We start from the raw sequence: 19,577 nt of genomic DNA, 5'->3' as shown, positions 1-19,577 counted from the left end.
GCTGCGATGAGCTCTGAGGACCTTTCCTCCCTACTTGAGGACAGATGGATCTGACAGCGGAGCGCAACTACAGAGGAAGCTTTTGACCTTTCTCTATCTCCTGAAGAAGGGTTACTTCGTCTCTTTTTTCCTTTAAAAAAACACTTTTTATTCTGCTTTTGACCACAATACCAAATGGATATGTACGCCTCCACTTTATCACCAGCGCTGGACATCGGCACAGGCTGTTATCTGTTGATTATAGGTGAGTTAAAAACCCGGCGTTACATCAGTTCATGATATTATAATCTATTCTTTAGGGGCTTTTCCTTATCAGCTTGACTTAGTTATGTGTGAGTGAAAAACACAATTAAACTGGAAGTATGTCTTACCAAGGATTTGGAGACGAGAAATCAAAACCACTATATTAAACTTTTGCGTAATCCATTTTTACGCCCACCATTGGTGTCTATTGGATTACTTTTGAAAATATACCGATGGATAAACATAAACTACTGGTTTGTGCATAATGATAAAGGGAAACTAATAGAAGTCTATGAAGTCCAGCTTTTCAAGTGTTTTCTTCATCTTATATTAAATGTCGATTTCACGGCGACAGAGCTGCAACTCTTTAATCTTCATACATTTATGTCTATGAGCGCCCCATTCTCAGGGGAAGCTGGGAGCAGGTTCTTTCTATATAATAGCTCAGTTTAGATAAGATGTAGACATGTAATTGCGATGATTAAGTAAATCTCCAGAGGATGATTTTAGGTAAAAGCCACATCATCCAAAGTGAAGAAAAACAAATGAGTCAGTGTGAGGGAGGTCTGTCTTTGCCCCCTGTAGCATACACAACCTTTTAGCCTAATGTAACATGGAACTGTGTAGCCTTATAGCTCAACATAATTAAGTTGTCAAATACAAGGAAAAATAAAGACCCCTATCAGTCCTGTGGATTTTATTCTCATTATGCATATAGACGATGTTCCATGCTATGAAATATTGAAACCATAATGCATGTGTGTGTTTGTCTCCCATTTACTTCTTTAATATAGCAAGCCTTAATAATGTGTGGCACTATGATTGCTGCTCACATCCCCCTTCCACAGTGAAGCTCTCATCTCACACAGCTACTAGGAATAATTGCATCCAGCTATAGGGATAAAACCCACTGCTGCCATCTGGCTGCTATTCCACGTATGATATCTTGACAGCTGGTTGAAGATCCAGCTTGTGCTAGAAGATCCACATTGTGAGGTGGTTTGATTCTTCTGATGGTGTGGCCAATTTATATTCACTTCACATCTGCTGACTAACTGTTTATTTATCCGATATCCACTAGGAGTGTGTGTAAATTCATCTGATTAAAACATTGCTACAAAACAAACAGATATCAAAGGGGTCATCTCTGAAACCCCTCCCCCCATGATGTTTTCTGTTGGTGCAAAATGACACAACATCCAACTTTACATCGACTCTTGTGATGAGCTCTTGAGTCGGTTCAAGCACCTTTCTGTGGTGTGCCAGGAGATGGAAAAGGTGTGTGTGTGTGTGTGTGTGTGTGGGGGGGGGGGGGGGGGGGGGGGATTATTACATATCCTATTTCCTTTCCATTCTCTGCTACAGGGTTTTATAAGTAGTTACTGAAATAGGGAAGGATGTCTACATAATTGTGATGGTTATGGTGACATCATATAACCATTACATATCAGTTTTATGAAATGATCAATTAAGATTTAATCTTAGAATTTGTTCTTTTAAAAGCAAAATAAAACTCTACAAAAAATCATTTTTTTGAGGAGGGGATGAAACTAATATTTTTACATTATTAAAAAAAAAAGAAAAATCACTCCAAAGTCTAACATTATAGCAGCTTGCTCCTGTGTCTTAAAGCAAGATTATGTAGGCTTTTGGTTTCTTACGCTTTTGCATCCTCTGAAGGTCTCTGAGTGCAACTGCACTGTTGTGAAACCCACATAGTGCGTTTATATAGCCAGCTCTGTGTTGTGATTAGAAGCCTACTGTTTTGCCAAGCGTCCTCTTCCTCCTCTTAGCCTAAGCCATATTATCAAACAGTACTGACACTTTCTAACTGGCTCTTTTAACCTTTAACCTTTTAACCAACCATCTCAAATCACTTGATGGCCGTTGCACCTTCTGCCACCTACAGTAAAACAGAACATGGACTTGTTACTATGTGTATCTCTCTGCTTCAGCAAAAGGTTCTAAATACTTGTAACCTGTAAACTAACTCACAGTAGCAAAACTGTGGATAAATGTGTGGGTAACAATCAGTTGTAGGGATGGAGATCTAAACCCGGTTCTATTATTCCGCATATTTCAAAATCTAAAAATCATTCTCGTTTGCGGTTATGGATACTGCAATAATTTAACGTGTCAACAGTTTGACACGTTAAATTATTGCAGCACATCACCAAGCACATCAGCATTTTGTATTAAAAAAACAACCCATAATTCAGTACCTTCAACTGTGCACGGGTTAAAAAACGATCATCTCTGCCTGCTTCTGCTGATCAGTCCTGCTTCTGTTGGACAGTCATCCTCCTCCTGCTTAGCTCAATAACAGAGGCACATGTTACATTATCATTGTACTTTAACAGAAACCAGAACAATTCCCATGATGAAAATCCAGACCTAAGCAGACAGGGTCATGGTATATGATTCAAACACATGGTTCATACTAAGTGCAGTGCAAGATTAGATTAGATTTTGTCCTGTACCCAAACTAAAACTTGCCAGTGTCTTGCCAAAATATACTAGCTGTTAAAAGTTACTGCATTGGTCTATTGGGATCAGTCTATAGACATATTAAGTAAAATACATGTTACTGGATAAGACATTAAATGCAGAAAACACTTCATAAGATAAAATGAGGTGACATATAGTCCTTACACAGTTTACAACATACACAGACAACTTTGCAACTCACAGTATCCCAATTACTGTCTATTTGTTTGATGAGAATAATTCGTTTAGTACATGTTCAGGTTGCAGACGGTGGTCCTGAGGTTGCATGTATGCAGAGGTACTGCGGTGCCAGATTTACCTGTTTAAATGTTAATGTCCTACATTAACAGCCTTGTTAATCCCACCAGCTCTGACTGGTAGCAAAAGCTAATGCTGAGGTAGGTGTTCAGTGTCAGATAAAGCTTATTTTTCAAACACTCAAACAGACTTTTTGAGAGAGGGAGTAATTCCTCAGGGTTACGCCCAATACAGTACTGATGCATTTGTGGGCTATGTAATGAAAACACATGTACAATTTAAAGCAGGATATAAGCAGGCACATTAGATTTACTCTGTGCTTTCTTCCTCATGTGAGACAGACGTAGGGCTAACATTTTTGTCCTTTAAATGGATTTACTATATTACCTGTGTCCCTGCATGAATAAACCCTTTTTGTCCGGAGGGATGCGCCCCTCCCTGCCATCGTTTACTATTAATCTGTGAACTTTCTGTGTCCTTGAGAGCTGCAGAAGTGATAGCGTAAGTCATTCACCAATATCCTGTACAAAGCGACATCACAGAGTTATTCCATTCATTCAAATGACATAATGTCGCCGTATATTAATGCATATAATGCTGCAGCCTCTGATGGCGCTCCCATTCATGATTCTGTGGTTTCAGGTATAAGTAGGCAAGAGGGTTATTATCAGAGACAGGCTTAGTTGGGAGACATACATGGCATTGATTATTTATCACTTTATGCTACTTCCTGGCTGGACGTTTGTTCCCCTAGCTTCTCACTTGCTGGTTTTGTTCATCTCACAGTGGTCTATGGGGTTTTCAGTAAATAAGGTTAAATACATTTTCCTTAAATCAGAAATTAATTAGTTTTTGAACAAGGTTTTCTTTATTTATACATACTAAAGTTCCAATTTCAATTCCGCTGCTTAGGGCTGCATTGCCACCAAAATTGGATTACATCTCAAGCACAGCAGTATCCTCTTCTGTGGTGAATGAGTGGAGTCAAATAATGCTCCCGTGATTTGTTTGGTCATTTGAGCTAAATTCATTTAGCCAACAGGTCATGGACGTTTGACCAATAGTGTTACAGACTACAAAGATACAAACAAACAAACAAACAAACGTGAAGTCTCTTGTTTAAGAAACAATCTATTTGTTGAGTAATATCTAATTGATGAGTAATATTACAAAGATAGCAATGCTAATGCCTGACTGTGCGCAGGGACTTTCTACAGTCTCTGCTTTTTTAAGGCCCCCCACTATACCTCACAATTCAACTCTCCCTTCCCATCTGAACATGAACGAAGAATTAAGAAGTTACCTTAAAAGGCTCTTGATTTTGTTACCTCCAGAGACAGTGGAATAGCTGCTTTAGTCTGTAGGCCAATGCTAGGCTAAGCTACACCTGCTAGCTGTGGCTCCATTAATAGGCTACCTGAACAGCTCTCAGCAAACTGGCAAGACAGCCAAAGAGAAAATCTTTTCCTTAATGTAAAGACGTTCCTCAAACATTTTTCCATGCTTTAGATGTGGTTTATTGTTGCGTCTCTTTTTTTTCAGTCTGCTACTAGGTGGAGAGTTCAGACGAAATCTATAGCATCTGTTCTTTGGCTTCTCTAATGTAAAATGACTAACTGTGAAGCTGCTTCTAGGAAACCCCTTTTCAGTGTTTGTTTTACACTGTCCATCACTCTTGCACTCATTAGAGACGTGACTATTCTGCACTCTTTCACACCTCATGGTAATGTTTGGCTAATGTGTATTCATTCCTTGTTTATCCTGCCTGTCAGGTCAGGAGGAGTCCGTCCGTAGTTGATGCATTAACTTAACAAGTTAACAAAGGGCTCGGGGGAATCTCCTCAATTTATGTCTTCAACAAGTAGCAGAATGACGCTTGACTCTCCCTGGAGTCCATCCTGCAAGGGAGAAATAATGTTGTTAAGACAGTGATGGAAGTTTTTATGTTTTATATTGTTTTCTTGACATTTAGGGACAGCATTAACCAAATATTATTTGAAGAGATTAGAGGTTAAATATTCAAATGTCTAATAACTCTTTCTGCTGCTTGAATCAACTTGATCTTTTTTTATGGTAACAAAAGCTCCATATTATGTGTCATTTGTGAGCGCTCTCAACGTGACAAAGCGCTTCAAATGCTCTTCATTCAGATGTAATTCATTTTACAGCTGAATCATTGTTGACAATGGCTGGGGGCGTTGATGGGAGAAGGCAGGCTGCCTGTATACATGTGTATATTATGTATTTCTGTTTTAATTGCTAATTTATGTCCAACCCCCCCCCCCCCCCCCCCCACCCCCGCTTCCCCTCAAAAATTAGATGTTTCATCTCAATGGGCTAACCACTCAAAGTGAATTATAATGTATGCACTACCCTTGTTTACTCACGTTTCCTTTTTTCTTCATGTGACCTTTTTCATATAAATACTTCAGAACACAAACAACAAGCTTCTGGAGTCACAGTCATGCAAGAAATAGAGACAGTGATATGTCACATTAACTGTATTTACTGTAAATAAAGTAGAGGTGGATTGAGTGGAATGACAGAGATATTTCCTATTATTCTCAAGCCCCCTGCATGGGTTACATGTATGAATGAAAAAAATACAAAAAGCATTATGTAACGTATCAGAAACATCCATTTTCTTAATTTTTCGGCAGATTTAATTATGATAAATTCATTGTTCTTTTTTATTAAGTCAAGACAAACTGTACAATTTATTTCTCAGAGAAACAACTGCTGAACAGTTCCTGGATATACATTTCTTAAGGCAGTTTTTGTTTAGACCCTTTTTAATTTCTGCATATAGTTATATAAATGATGCTATTAATGGGGGTTTCATTTTTAAGGACACCTTCTTAACCTTCTAAAAAAAAATGAACTCCTTACTATGTTTTGACTATGTTTGATGATTTATCAAACAGTGATGTAATTGATGAAGTGCATGGTTGATGTAATCAGTGCTGTAATTTAACACAAAAACACATTGAGGGTTGCAATCAAAACATCATCGATATAAGCTTAAAGGTCACATATTATTCTCCTTTGCAGCGAGTTTAAATAATTCTCAGTGCTCCCCAAAACAAGTTTCTTTGTAAAAATCCACTCTGATCCTATATATGTCAGCCCTGCTTGGAACAGGCTGTTTCTGTGTCTGTAGCTTTAAATGCAAATGAGCTGTTTGCGACCACCCCCCTCTATAAGGGCTTGGGTGGATTGGGCTTTCTTGCACCGTGCCCTGTTGTTTCTGGTGAGAAGGCTGACTCAGATGGCAGAACAAATACCTAGCTGTGGGAGTGTCACCCTCCGGGGGGAGGGGTTACTGCCCTTTGTGATGTCATGAAGGGAAAATCTCCAAACAGCCTGTTTGAGCACACATTTTCTGAAAAGTGGAGCAGGCAAAACACAGAGAGGATGGACTTTTCTCATAATTGGGAGGTTTGTAGATAGGGACACAAATTAGTGTAATAAAAACATGGCAAAGTGTGTTTTGCATAATTTGTGACCTTTAACCTAAATGTAGCTTTTTAGTTTGTCTATTCTATTCTAGTTTGTCATTAACATGAACATGAAAATTCATTATTAACTTTTCCTTCTTGTCTTCTCCTCTCTGTCTCTCCACCCCCTGTGCCTCAGCCGTTCTCTCCATCGCTGGAAACCTGCTGGTCATCATCATGGCAATCAAAAAATCATCCAGGATGAAACCGCCAGAGCTGCTGAGCGTGAATCTGGCGGTAACAGATCTGGGAGCAGTTATCACCATGTACCCTCTAGCTGTGGCGTCTGCCTGGAGCCACCGATGGCTCGGGGGAGACACTACCTGTTTATATTATGGCCTGGTCGGGTTCTTCTTTGGTGTTGCCAGCATCATGAACCTGACCATCTTGGCCATAGTGCGGTTTGTTGTGTCCCTCAACCTGACATCTCCCAGTGAGTATAGTTCTGAAAAAACTGAAAGATATAATGCCTGGTATTTTAAGATTTAACTTTTGGAGAACATAACCGCAATGCAAATTTTATGCAGCAACTTTTAAAACCTGCAAGTAAAATCATAACAAGGGCAGACTTTTCCTGTGTCAAAGGGATGATTCCAGCAGAAGTCTTGGAACCTACACTAACTAGAGCTAAAACTTGATTCAGCCTGGGGTTAAAACTGATCAGTAAATACAAACTGTTAAGAAGATTAACTAAACCCACTCAAAGGTCTTCTCAAGCTGCACTTCAAAGAGGGAAAGTAATTAAACTACTTTAATTTCTTTGTAATGTTCAACATAAAATCCATACAGTATACATTTACTTCATCAGATGATAGCCTATCTGTATGCTTATATTGTCTGTGTTTTTAACCTGACACTGTGTCTTTTAGCATCTTTAGTGTAATAAATAGATATCTCCTGTCAGCTAACACCAAAGTTAACCACTGTATTTCTAAGGGAAATACATAACTAGCTCATTCGCATGTTCAAAAAAAGCCATGAGCACAAACATTATATCCTATACGTATAACTTGGTGTTTTCCAACCAACTGCAGATTTCCATTGCCGTCTGCTGTTCACTTCTGGCTCCAGACAAACCACCATGGTCAAAATGAGAGGCTCCAAAAAGGCAAACCAATGGGCGACCTAACATTGGCTTTATCATGGTTTATACAGTCTCTGCTGCAGTCTATCACATTATATTAAATGGTCAGATATTAGAGCAATTGTCTCACTGACATTTGTTGAGAAAGTGTAAAATCGTTTTTCACAAAATGCAAAATCATTCCTCTCCATTTAAATGCCCTAGTTTAGCCATATAGTGGAACGGATTATCTCATTAGGATAGGATAGGATAATATTTTATTGATCCCCAGAGGGGAAATTCGGGCGTTACAGCAGCACAGACAAGAAAGCTCGAATATACAAAATACACATCAAACAGAATAAATAAAAATAAAATAAAATAAAATAAAAATAAAAATAAAAATAAAAATAAAAATAAAAAAACAAGGGGTATATACAAGTACAAAATGAATGATGAAGTTAGCAGGGGGGAATTGAGAATTGAGACAGTATTTACAGAGAATGACAAGATAAAGTGACAAGTGATGATTAAAGTGACTCTGTATGATAAATAGCAGCAAGATGCAGAGTGTTTTAACTTTGCGTTCTGATACCGTTTTTTGTTTTTTTTACCAGTGACAGCCCAATGGAAGCTCTTTGCCTGAGAGAAACAGACTGGTTTTTCAGTGTAGGATGGAGATAATAATAATAATAATAATAATAATACATTTATGTAGCGCTTTTCAAGGGACCCAAGGACGGGAGGATGGGAGAACAATGGAGAGGCAGAGTTAAGGGAGGCTGTATGGCTGTGGAGAACAGATGGTGTTTGAGAAGTCTTTTGAATAAGTCCAAAAATGGGGCATTACGGATGTCTGAGAGGAGGGTATTCCAGAGGCTGGGGGCTCTGACTCTGAAGGCCCTGTTTCCATAGGTGCGGAGTCTGGTGTGGGAGATGGAGATCAGGCCAGTGTCTGAGGACTGGAGGTTTCAGGATGTGGTGTGTGGGTGAAGGAGGTTGGAGATGGACAGGATTAGACTATTGACTAGGCTTACCCAGAATTGGTTTAAGGTGGACGCAGCCAAGCTGAACAGATATATAAACAGAAAAGGCCCACAGTGACAAATTGTATGTAGCTTTGGATAAAAGCGTCTGCTAAATGAATTGTAGAACGGTAGAAACATTTTCAGTATGGTTCATGGTCTAAAAGTTGATCATTTCCGTACTGTTTGCAAACAGTGTAACCACATAAAACAACAAAGGCTTGGGGGCAAGAGTCTGTGGTTAAACATTCTACAAGATGTATAACTAAATATAATATAATATGTACAGAATGTGTGCCTACATCGAGCATGCCTGCACACATTAATGTATACCTAGTTTGAATAACATACAAAGCCCGCTAGATAGGCTGGATTACATAATGTAAATAAACAAAATGCTTATGCCCCTTTGGTATACAGTAAACATGCAAGAATGAAAATAACCTGAGCATAAAACTGTCTTCAAGGATGAGGTTCACATATGAGACAGTTATGCCTTATGTAAGGCCTCTAAGAAGTGTAAATGTAGGCTGTACAGGATGGATTATGTAAGTTTTCTAATGTTATTTGCCCATCCTGTTTTTACATAATTCAATAATGTAGGTTAATGCAGATATGGATTAGCAATATTTTTGCATGCATATATATTGCTTATTCAGATTATACATTTATCCCAGAATTACCCTTCCACACCCTAACTTGAAACATTCCAGTTTAATTATTGGAACAGTAATGCAAAGAGAACAGGGTCACAGGTTAAATTATATCATAATCAATGATAATCATAAAAACAATCATAATCCCCCATTACCATCCTCCTACTGGGAAAAAGATAGATGAACATAGGAACAAATTTAATGCAACAGCTGACTCAATCTTGACATCTCATCAGTGCACAGTCTCTCTGTCCTGAAGGTGCAGCACGTTGAATGCAAGGGCATACATTGAATAAATAAGCATCCTTTGTAAGGTTTTGATTTGAATTACCAATATTTGTGAATCAGTCTAGAATCCTGTTGCTTCTTCGTGTCTGGATGCGTCCAGCCTTCTAAGTGGGCTAAGCATGTGTATCCCTTCTACAAAAATGAAATCTAAATTCAACTTTAGAAGTCTGTGATGAGTCAAGGAATATTTTGTGGTGCAGATTGTATTTAGTATTTTGAAACCAGAAAGTTCCATCAATATGCAAAAAGAAAATCCCTTTATAGTAATAAGGTAAAAACCTTTTAATCTGGTTTTACATCAGCAATTTGACTGTATTATAATAAATGCACAGTCCCACTCTTAACAACTGATATGCTTATTATGCATATATATGCATCAATTGTAATCTGTTCCACACAAGTGTCTGAAGTAAACACAACCTGCCAGTTACATAAAGTATGCTTAAACAACTAAAGGAACATTACAAAACAAATCTCTCCCCTTCTTCCTGCAGGAGAGAAAATCAGCAAGAAGACGGTGAAGATACTGTGCATGTGGATCTGGCTGTACGCTCTTATCTGGGCCATGTTCCCTATTCTGGGCTGGGGACGGTACGGCCCGGAACCCTTCGGTCTGTCCTGCTCTCTCGCCTGGGGACAAATGAAAACAGAGGGCTTCTCTTTTGTCATCTCCATGTTCACATTGAACCTCATCACCCCTTCTTTCATCATCTTCGGCTGCTACTTTGGCATCGCCATCAACCTCTTTTACGCGGGCAAAAAGTCAATCAGCAACAGAAAACGAATCCCCAATATCGTCAAGCTTCATCGGAGGCTGTTAGTAGTAAGTGATTCTTTCTTTGTAGGTTCTGGGACTTTAGTATAGGTTTAAGTCTTTTTAAACATTTCCGCTTAAGGTTGATTGAATTTCATTGTACTGACAGTGTGCTGATATTTTTGTGTAATTCACTCAGTAGTTCATTTTGGTATACAGGTAATAGTATCCACCAGATAATTGTTAATTAAATCAAGAATGCATTTTGTAGAGTACTGGTGCTGAGAATGTCAACAATTTGACACTTTAATCTCTTACCTTAATTTAACCATATATCCATTACTTTAGTTATATTACCATTTATCAATATATTTAGCTTACTAGTACAGTTAGCATACATATTACCTCTTATTATATAAAAAGTTTCCATCACCATTAGCTTATCAAAAACATTTGTATCCATTACATTAGATATTAAAAGTGTATCCATTACTTTCTGCTTATTCTCTCCATAAGTTTATCTATCACCTTCTGCTTTATGACCAGTTAGCATAACCTTCAGTTATTATCCAATTAGTTTATCCACTACCTTTAGCTAACATTGAATTACATTGGATATGTCCCCATATATCTATTCATTTAGGCAAATGTGTCAATTTGTTTGCATTTATCAATTTAACCAGTTATTCATTACCAAGATACTTTTTATGTCAGCATTAAGGCGATAATTGTGATTAATTAAGGTCCTGAATTAATGGCGATGCTATTTTCGGTAAGCCTTGAAAACATCTTTCTGTAGTCACAGTGATGGAATCCCTGCTACGTCTTTGAATGGCTTATTTTACACAAAAAAATCCCAAACTGCTTAATTGCCAAAAATTAATATCAACCTTGTGACCTCAAACATTTCAATTTTTCATTGTTCTCTTTGGCTGTTTTTATTCAGTTTTTGATCCACAATGAGTTCCTTTTTCTGTAGTTAAATTAAAAACCTTCGATCTACCGGAAGATCATTATTTTATTTCTAAAATCAATTCAGGTTTTTTATTAAAAAAAAGGAAGTAATGTACCCTCAAGACTGTACAAACATTCAAAATAAAAGCCCAACAAAAACTGTTCTTAAATTCAAAATAATGGAATTTCAAATATGCAATAAAAAGGGCTATTAGTAACGATTAACTATTGAAATCAGCGATTAATCGTGATGTTACAGCTCTGTAACCATGTAATGACTGATTTGGCAAGCTATTTCAAGAAGTTGATCCCTTACCTTAAGCTATAGTCCCAGCTATAACCAGCCCTTTGCTTACAACAAAAATGTAGTTGTCATAACTTTTGATATATGTATATCTATATCTATCTATCTATCTATATATATATATATATATATATATATATATATATATGACTATATGATATATATGACTTAAACCAAACAATCGTCATGCATTACATTTAGCTACATCTACTATTATCTAAGCCAGGGGTGGCCAACCAGTCAGAGACTAAGAGCCACATTTTTTACTGTCTTACTGCAAAGAGCCACATCATACACACACGCACACATGAACATCCCCCTGTCCCTTCCCCTCTCTTTTGCTCTCTGCCTCACTCTCATCCTCCTCCTCCACGTTCTTCTCTATTTCTCTCTCTTTAAAATAAAAAAAATAACAATAGCCTTGACACTCACAGACACACCCTCACACAGACAGAGATACACACACACCCTCACACAGTGATACACACACACCTTCACACAGAGACACACACACACACCCTCACACAGACAGAGATACACACACACCCTCGCACAGAGACACACACACACCCTCACACAGAGACACACACACACACCCTCACACAGACAGAGACACACACACACACTCACACAGTGATACACACACACCTTCACACAGAGACACACACACACACCCTCACACAGACAGAGACACACACACACACTCACACAGTGACACACACACCCTCACACAGAGACACACACACCCTCACACAGAGACACACACACACACACACACCCTCACACAGAGACACACACACACACCCTCACACAGAGACACACACACACACCCTCACACAGACAGAGATACACACACACCCTCACACAGACAGACACATACCTCTGCTCAGCCACATTTACTGTAAATGTCACACACCAACATGATATTGACAAAAATGGACTTAAAACTGACTAAGACCACAGGCCAGTCAACAAGGAACATTGTGTGCATTTTCTCACACACACAAACTCTCAGTTCACTCAAGTCCACAAACAAAAATATAACAATTTACAATAGCGTCAATAACAAAATGCGTGATTTTTTTATTTTTTATCTTACTATGCATGTTGCTTCTTAGTGGGACTTCTGGCATTCCTTGCCTTGAACAATCCTCTTCAAATCTGGCTTGTGGCCACTCGAAGCAATTCTTTCACGTGTGTGTCAGAACAGATCAATGCTTTGATTTCACGTGTTTCATGGTAGAAAACACAGACTCGCAGACGTATGTTGACCCAAACATTGACAGTAGCTTGAGCGCAGCCCGTTTAACATTGGGGTATTTTTCCATTGGCACACTCTTCCAGAACTCAATGGTCCCTTCCCTTAGAACAGGTTTTAGTTGCTCCTCCTCACAAAGATCGATCATCTCCAACTCGGCCGCTGCCTCGTCTGTGACTAGCGGGGCTTTCAAACAGTCCGTCTCTGCATTAAACGGGTCGACGAGGAACGTAATCTGTGGCCATTTCAGCTGTAGATCACGGAACCGTGTCACAAAGCTTTCGTGAAGGTTTTCAGCCAGTGTTGCATATCTGGCTGTTTGCTTTTTCAGGGCGGCGCTGGTGGCTTGCCTGCTTGCTTTTAGCAGTGCGGGAAAATGCGCTAATTCTGTGTTAATGTCCGATATACTGTGTTCAACAATGTGGCGGGACAGTTGGACGTCTGATATCATTCGTTTTAGTTTGTCGTTTTCAAGATGTCAACCATGTCACTGAGGCATTTTTTTGGAACAACTGTGTCTGCTTTTCTGCCTGATTTTTCAAACTGTTTAACTTGTGCTTGCGAAGATCAGTACCTTTTGGAAATTCCTGGTCAATGTTAGCATGGAGTGAGCTGAAGTGACGCTGAAGATTTGAAGCCTTGAAATGCGCTAATGACATGGCTGGCATGTAAGGCAGAATGGCTTGCCATTACGTTGAGCAAAGAAATATAAACTCTCCCACTCTGTTAAAAACGTCCTGTGTTCATCTTCATATTTTCGTGTTGCTGTTGGCTTGTTTCACACAAATTGTTTACTGAACAATTAGGCCCTTCCGTCCCTCAAAGCTGATTGGTTCGCAGGCATTTTTGTGATTGGCTCTCAGGCTACATCAAAATTAGACATGCTGTTATGCTCTCATACTGACGGGCACGGACAATTTTTAACACAAACAGAATGCATGGGAATAACGTTGCAAAAAACGGGCAAAGAGCCGCAGGCGGCTCGGGGGCCGCAGGTCGGCCAGGCCTGATCTAAGCCAACTATTCTGTTTTATTTTAACAGGCTGCAATCTTTTTTTAAATTTGTCCTTTTATTTAAATGTTTTTTTTCTATTAGCCACATGTTTTAAACTAGTCAGTGTGTGATGAAGTGTTTTTAAATAAAGTGTTCATTATTGTACCATTTTTAAAGCAGCAATACAATTCGATAAACTTTATTGTCCCCTTGGGGAAATTTGTCAGCGTAAGCTACACCGCAGTCTTTCTTCAGCCCCTTGATAACTGAAAAGCCATTAACTATAAACTAACCAGTATACATATCAGTAGAAATAGCCTTTAGGAACGTTTACTGATCTGAATTGGATATGTAATTGGATTTTAAAATGTGATTTACACATCTCTGTAGTCCTGTGTGACTCACTTTCCTCTTATATTTTGCAGATTGCTGTGATGGTCAGCATAGGCTTCATAGGATGCTGGGCGCCCTATGGCCTGGTGAGCATGTGGTCTATTTTCCGTGACAGCAGCACCATTCCCCCTGAAGTCAGTCTCCTGCCGTGCATGTTCGCAAAGAGCTCCACTGTGTACAATCCTCTGATCTATTACCTGTTCAGCCAGCGCTTCAAAAGAGAGGTGAAGAATTTGTGCTGGCATTGCCTGGGATCCAACACATGCAGCGTCTCAAACAGCATCAATGACAACAGCATCTATATGGTTAGCATGGACATGAAGCACAAAACAGAAGTCACAACATCGTTGCAGTCATCATAGAGAACAAGCCAGTGACTCTGGTTTTTTTGGGACTTTTTTGTTGCTTGAGAGTAAAGATTTTACTCTTTAACAAAGACTGTTGTGCTGTACACTATCAGGATAGATAGTACTGTCATCACAAAACAAGCAAGGTATCAACAGCCTCCTTTGTGTGTGGCACTGTGAATCATCAGACGGCATGTTTGCACATATGTTAAATGCTGTGAAAGTGAAGTTTAAGATAAGGGTTAAATCTGTTCTTACAGGTCCAAACTCTCCGTAACCATCGTTGCTCAGGTTTAAATGCTACTCACATGCTTACGCACTCACTTTCCTGCTTACAGATGAGTAGCAGCAAGATATGAATAAAGCAAAAACAATAAGTGGTATAGCCACACAGGACTAACTTCAATCATGTATTTAAAGACATTCACCAATGGTTGTACAGCATAATATGTCGTAAACCTTATTTTAAGCACAGAGAAAGAGGAGTTGTTTACTTAAAATGTAAGGTTCAGTCTGTGGTAGATGCTTGTCTGTTGGAACACTCGTCACTGTGCATGCTCAGTGTTTTAGTAATTGTTCAAAGCTTGATACATCTGAATTGTTTATCAAAAACACCAATTCATGTCCAGGTTCACCCTGGTTAGGGTAACAACACATACAGGGATACGTTGTAGGAAATTAGTTGGCTTGCTAGTTTCCCCATTCACAAGCTTAGTGCTAAGTTAAGGTTATAACCTCCCTTATGGAAATGCTAGCTGTCAGCTAAGTTTAGATGCTAGCTTGTAGCTAGGGGTAGCCTCATAATAAATAGATATAAGAATAGGATAAAACCTGCGGGACAAGAAAGCTAATAGACCTCTTTCCTGAAATCTTTTTTTTCTTTATAGATTAATAATCTCAGTGAAGTTGAGGTAGACAGTTCCTTTATTTGAAACAGCAGTTGACAAAACAGCCTGACATCAAGCTCAAATAACATTCCAGTAAAGTAAATCACACAGTCCTCATTAGCAGTTAGTAATTTACCACGGGCCTTGACAGTTTTAAGTCAACGCTGAATTGAAGTCGTATCAAAGCTCACAATGAAAGTCTAACTGTCTACAGTTTAAATACAACCGTACAAACTCTGCAAATGAGGAGAATAGTGTAGTCCTTTGGCACAGAAGATACAATGTAAGAGCAAGATAACATCATTGTTGGACTTTATTTTGGATTTGCTAATAATAAAAATAAATACAAGATATATATAAGACAAAATAAAGCTCTGTCCTTCATTTGCAACAGTGAACAATTAGAGATATAAAAATAGAAGCTTATTTGTAAATCCTCCACATCAAAATGATAATCAGTTAATGTCACTTTACACACTTTAGCTTAACAGAGAAGTGTGATTGTCCTGCTGTACTCAGGGATTTATTTTCGTGTATTTGCCTGAAAACCAGTTTTATTTTAAAAACGTTCCTTTTCACAAAGCTTGATCTGTGATGTGCCGTTATTTTTTATTCCAGTTTGTTATTACTGTAACAGTGTTGACTTTTTCTAACATTTGTGAATGTAGCGCTATGAACCTTAAGCATTTTTGTGTGCACAATGGATTGGTAATGTTTTGGAATAAACACTGACTGATTACAACGGAGTAGTGTTCAATGAATACACGTCACATACAGGTATGATCGCAACAACCACCATCGCTTAGAGCAGTTGTTCCCAACCTTTTTTTATTTGACCCCGATCCCTCCTTACAATTGGATTTTCCAGTAATTTTTCAACATGATTTTATTGTATTTGAGAATATCTCTTTTTGAAGGAATTTGCCTTCGGCTCTTCATCCCTGCTGCAGCCATAAAAGAGAATAATCAACTTCATTCACATTAAACATATAACAATGAACATTATTGAACGTACACAAAAAAGATTCTAACATCAGGTTCTTAAAATACCACCACCATTTTCCACTGAGATCTCACTGCCTGAGATCTCCGGCATTCTTGACCCCGGGTTGGGAACCATTGGCTTAGAGCAACAGCCTGACATGTCTGTTAAACAGGTCCTTAATTCCAGTCATGTACAGTTTGTGATCCTCGTCCTGCATTCCAGTCATGCACACCCGGATCTCCAGTGAATGCACCTTTGGGGTACGAGTTTCTTGAATTCTTACATTTGTGTCTCCTATTTCCTAATCTCAACTTCAAGATAGCCTGAGTTCAGGGCTCTTAGGAGGGAATGTAAATCACTAAGAGCATAAATAGTCAGCCATTCAACCAGATGTCAATGTGTACATTTGCATACATTAAACATGCTAAAGTTGCCATAATCTTTAGTATGCAGTATGAACACTTAAGCTACGAATGATAAATGTAGAATAAAATCTAATACACTATTTTAAAGATTTATTTTTTGGGGCATTTTGTGCCTTTAATGGATAGATAGGACAGTGGATAGAGTCGGAATTCAGGGAGAGAGAGTGGGGAATGACATGCAGGAAGGAGGCCACAGGTGGGAGGTGAACCCGGGCCGCCCGCTTGAGACGACAGCCTCCATATATGGGGCGCGCGCACTAACCACTGCGCCACCAGCGCCCCCTAATACACTATTTTAAACCCCCCCATGTGAGAAGGATGTGGACAACATGAAAACGACATGTTGACCTTCAGAAACTCAAAGCTTCAGCTGCTCCCCCTCGCTCTCTCTCTCTCTCTCTTTCTCAATCCAATTCAAACGGGCTTTATTGACGTGAAAGTCTTAAGAACAATGTTGCCAAAGCATAAAAATAAACAGTTACATAAACATTAAGATTTAATAAATTAATTATACAGTATATCTGCGTGTGTGTGTGGTTTGGGGTGTGTGCGTGTGCATGTTGTGGCATATATGTGCAGTATGTACAACTGCACAAAGCATTCTTAAGTGAATGAAATATGTTGTATAAAACATCATCTGGCTAAAAATGTCTCTTATCCCTTGAAAGACAGAGTGCTCTTTGTTATGGTGATTTTAATCTGATTATATGGCTTTGCATAATATCTTAAGAACCACCACACAAATCAGTAAACACTATGGCATGTAGACTTTGTTGTGCTTTGAAGTTGCTGTGACTGATACAGGCTGTGCATGTGTAATGTCACGAAATAGTTGATTCCCAGTTCGGTCATTGTTAGTGTTGGTGAACCGACAAATGCATGAGCTGCTTTAAGTGTTGCGGCCGTAAGGAATTGTGGGACGGCATTATCTGATTTCCTTTCGTAAAGGATGATCCAGTGTACCCTATGCCAAAGGAGGTTATAAAGGCAGCATTGACACACCTTTTCTTAGCTTTTAGAATATTCAGCTCTTATCATGGCCCCCTTTTAAAAAAAAACAAAAAAACATTTTTCTTTCCTTCAAGAAATTTCAAGATCTTTTTTAACTCATGTTGGACTGAATATCAGATGTTACAATCCTGCAGCCTCAATTCCCCATGTCTAGCTAAAAATAACAACTTTCATAACCAGAAGTGCTGCAGGACAAAAGAGTAAGAGTCTGGATCTGAATTGAATGTAGAAACCATGGGTTTGCTGCTGTGAAAAAAGGAGTGAAAGTAGTAGAAGTAGTAGTAGGTTGTATGTCTGACCCACATAGCATCCAGGGAGAGTAATTGCTGCAAAGGTCACAGTTTATAGCATAAGTGTTTCACCTCCATCAAGTCAGTTCCTTGGAAAAGAAGGTGAAAGTAAATTGCTCTCACTATTCTGAACTCTCTCCAGTTAGCTTTAACCCATAACCACTCAGATGAAAAAAACAACACTTCTCACTTAAAAGAAAGACTAACAACAACCATAGGAACTTCTTAATATAAGTATATATTATTATTATATATTCAGTATAACTCCGAGCTCTGCCACTCTGGGGGGACACTATCTGCAGGAAGGGACAGAGCCGTCTGTACTTCCTGAGAAGGCTGGGATCCTTCAACATCTGTAAAAAGCTGCTGCAGATGTTTCACCAGTCCGTGGTGGCCAGTGTCCTCTTCTATGCTGTGGTGTGCTGGGGAGGAAGCAGCAAGAAGAGGGACGCAGCACGGCTGGACAGACTGGTGAGGAAGGCTGGCTCTGTGGTGGGCGCAGAGCTGGACTCTCTAGTGACAGTGGCAGAGAGAAGGACCCTGAACAGAATGCTCTCCATCATGGACAACACCCATCACCCTCTGCGCAGCACCTTCACCAGGCAGAGGAGTGTGTTCAGTGGCAGACTGCTGTCACTGGCCATACGTCTGTACAACACCTCACGGTTATGGCAGGGGGAAAGCACACACTTGGACTAACCTTCCTTTTTCCATTTCCCATCTGCACAGCTGTCCCAAGAGTCAGCCTCTAGTTGGACACTTAAATGATCACCTCAATTACTTACATAGCACCTTTAATTTAATGTTTGCACTGCCTGTTATTTAATGTCTGGTTTTTGATAACTCTGCACTATCTGCTTTTTAAACATTGCTGTACATATACAAACAACACAACTTCAGAAGGTCAACACTTTTTTATTTTTTTATATTCAGGTCTAATTACAAACTTTTTCCTCAACTGTTTATAGATTCTTGTTTAAATTGCACATATATTTTTATCCCTGCACGGGTTATTTCTTCTATAAGTCTATTTTTAATTGCACAGTTTAAGTTTGATTCATCTAGGGGTATTCTTTAAATCTTTTTTCACGTTAATATATATGTATGGGAGGGGGGCGTCAAAAGTCCCCAGAACTGTTCGGGCCGAAAACACCTATTGATGTCACCTTTTTCTATAGCAGTCAAACATTCAAAACTCTGATCGCAATACGATCACATCCATCTGTTGTGAGACTAAACTATTAAAATGATTGAATGAATCACTGTTTTTACTGAACATTCAGTCAACAGAAAACAACAGCACCAAAGTTATGGCTTTTTTGGGGGGGTCTTATTCCCAGTATGCAGACATTAAAGGTTCAATATCTTTTTATGAAGCCTTTTTTCTGTAAAAATCACAAATCAAAAAATTGTTCTGAAACAGCTGAAAACCTCTGAGAGAACTTCTTTCAATTTGCA

At 38.9% G+C, this 19,577-nt stretch overlaps 1 protein-coding gene across 1 annotated transcript; it reads left to right on the top strand.

Annotated features, from left to right (window-relative positions):
- Positions 1-14,771, top strand: opn8b (opsin 8, group member b). The gene is made up of 4 exons (XM_061052473.1): positions 1-244; positions 6,625-6,918; positions 10,012-10,340; positions 14,207-14,771. Exons 1-4 carry the CDS (start codon positions 175-177, stop codon positions 14,534-14,536), a joined length of 1,023 nt encoding a protein of 340 aa, XP_060908456.1. The 5' UTR covers positions 1-174; the 3' UTR covers positions 14,537-14,771.
- Positions 14,772-19,577: the final 4,806 nt, after the last annotated feature.

The sequence above is a fragment of the Labrus mixtus genome, chromosome 12, assembly GCF_963584025.1.
Source record: "Labrus mixtus chromosome 12, fLabMix1.1, whole genome shotgun sequence".
Lineage (NCBI taxonomy): Eukaryota > Metazoa > Chordata > Actinopteri > Labriformes > Labridae > Labrus > Labrus mixtus.
The sequence above is the reverse complement of the archived record's forward strand: the minus strand, read 5'-3'. Positions and strand labels throughout refer to the sequence as shown.

What these genes read in the sequence shown, in the direction of transcription:
- opn8b (XM_061052473.1), top strand. Translation starts at nt 175, where the DNA reads ATGGATATGTACGCCTCCACTTTATCACCAGCGCTGGACATCGGCACA. An exon ending in CTGTTATCTGTTGATTATAG is followed by an intron (nt 245 to 6,624) that starts GTGAGTTAAAAA and finishes CCTGTGCCTCAG; the next exon opens with CCGTTCTCTCCATCGCTGGA. An exon ending in TTCATCGGAGGCTGTTAGTA is followed by an intron (nt 10,341 to 14,206) that starts GTAAGTGATTCT and finishes TATATTTTGCAG; the next exon opens with ATTGCTGTGATGGTCAGCAT.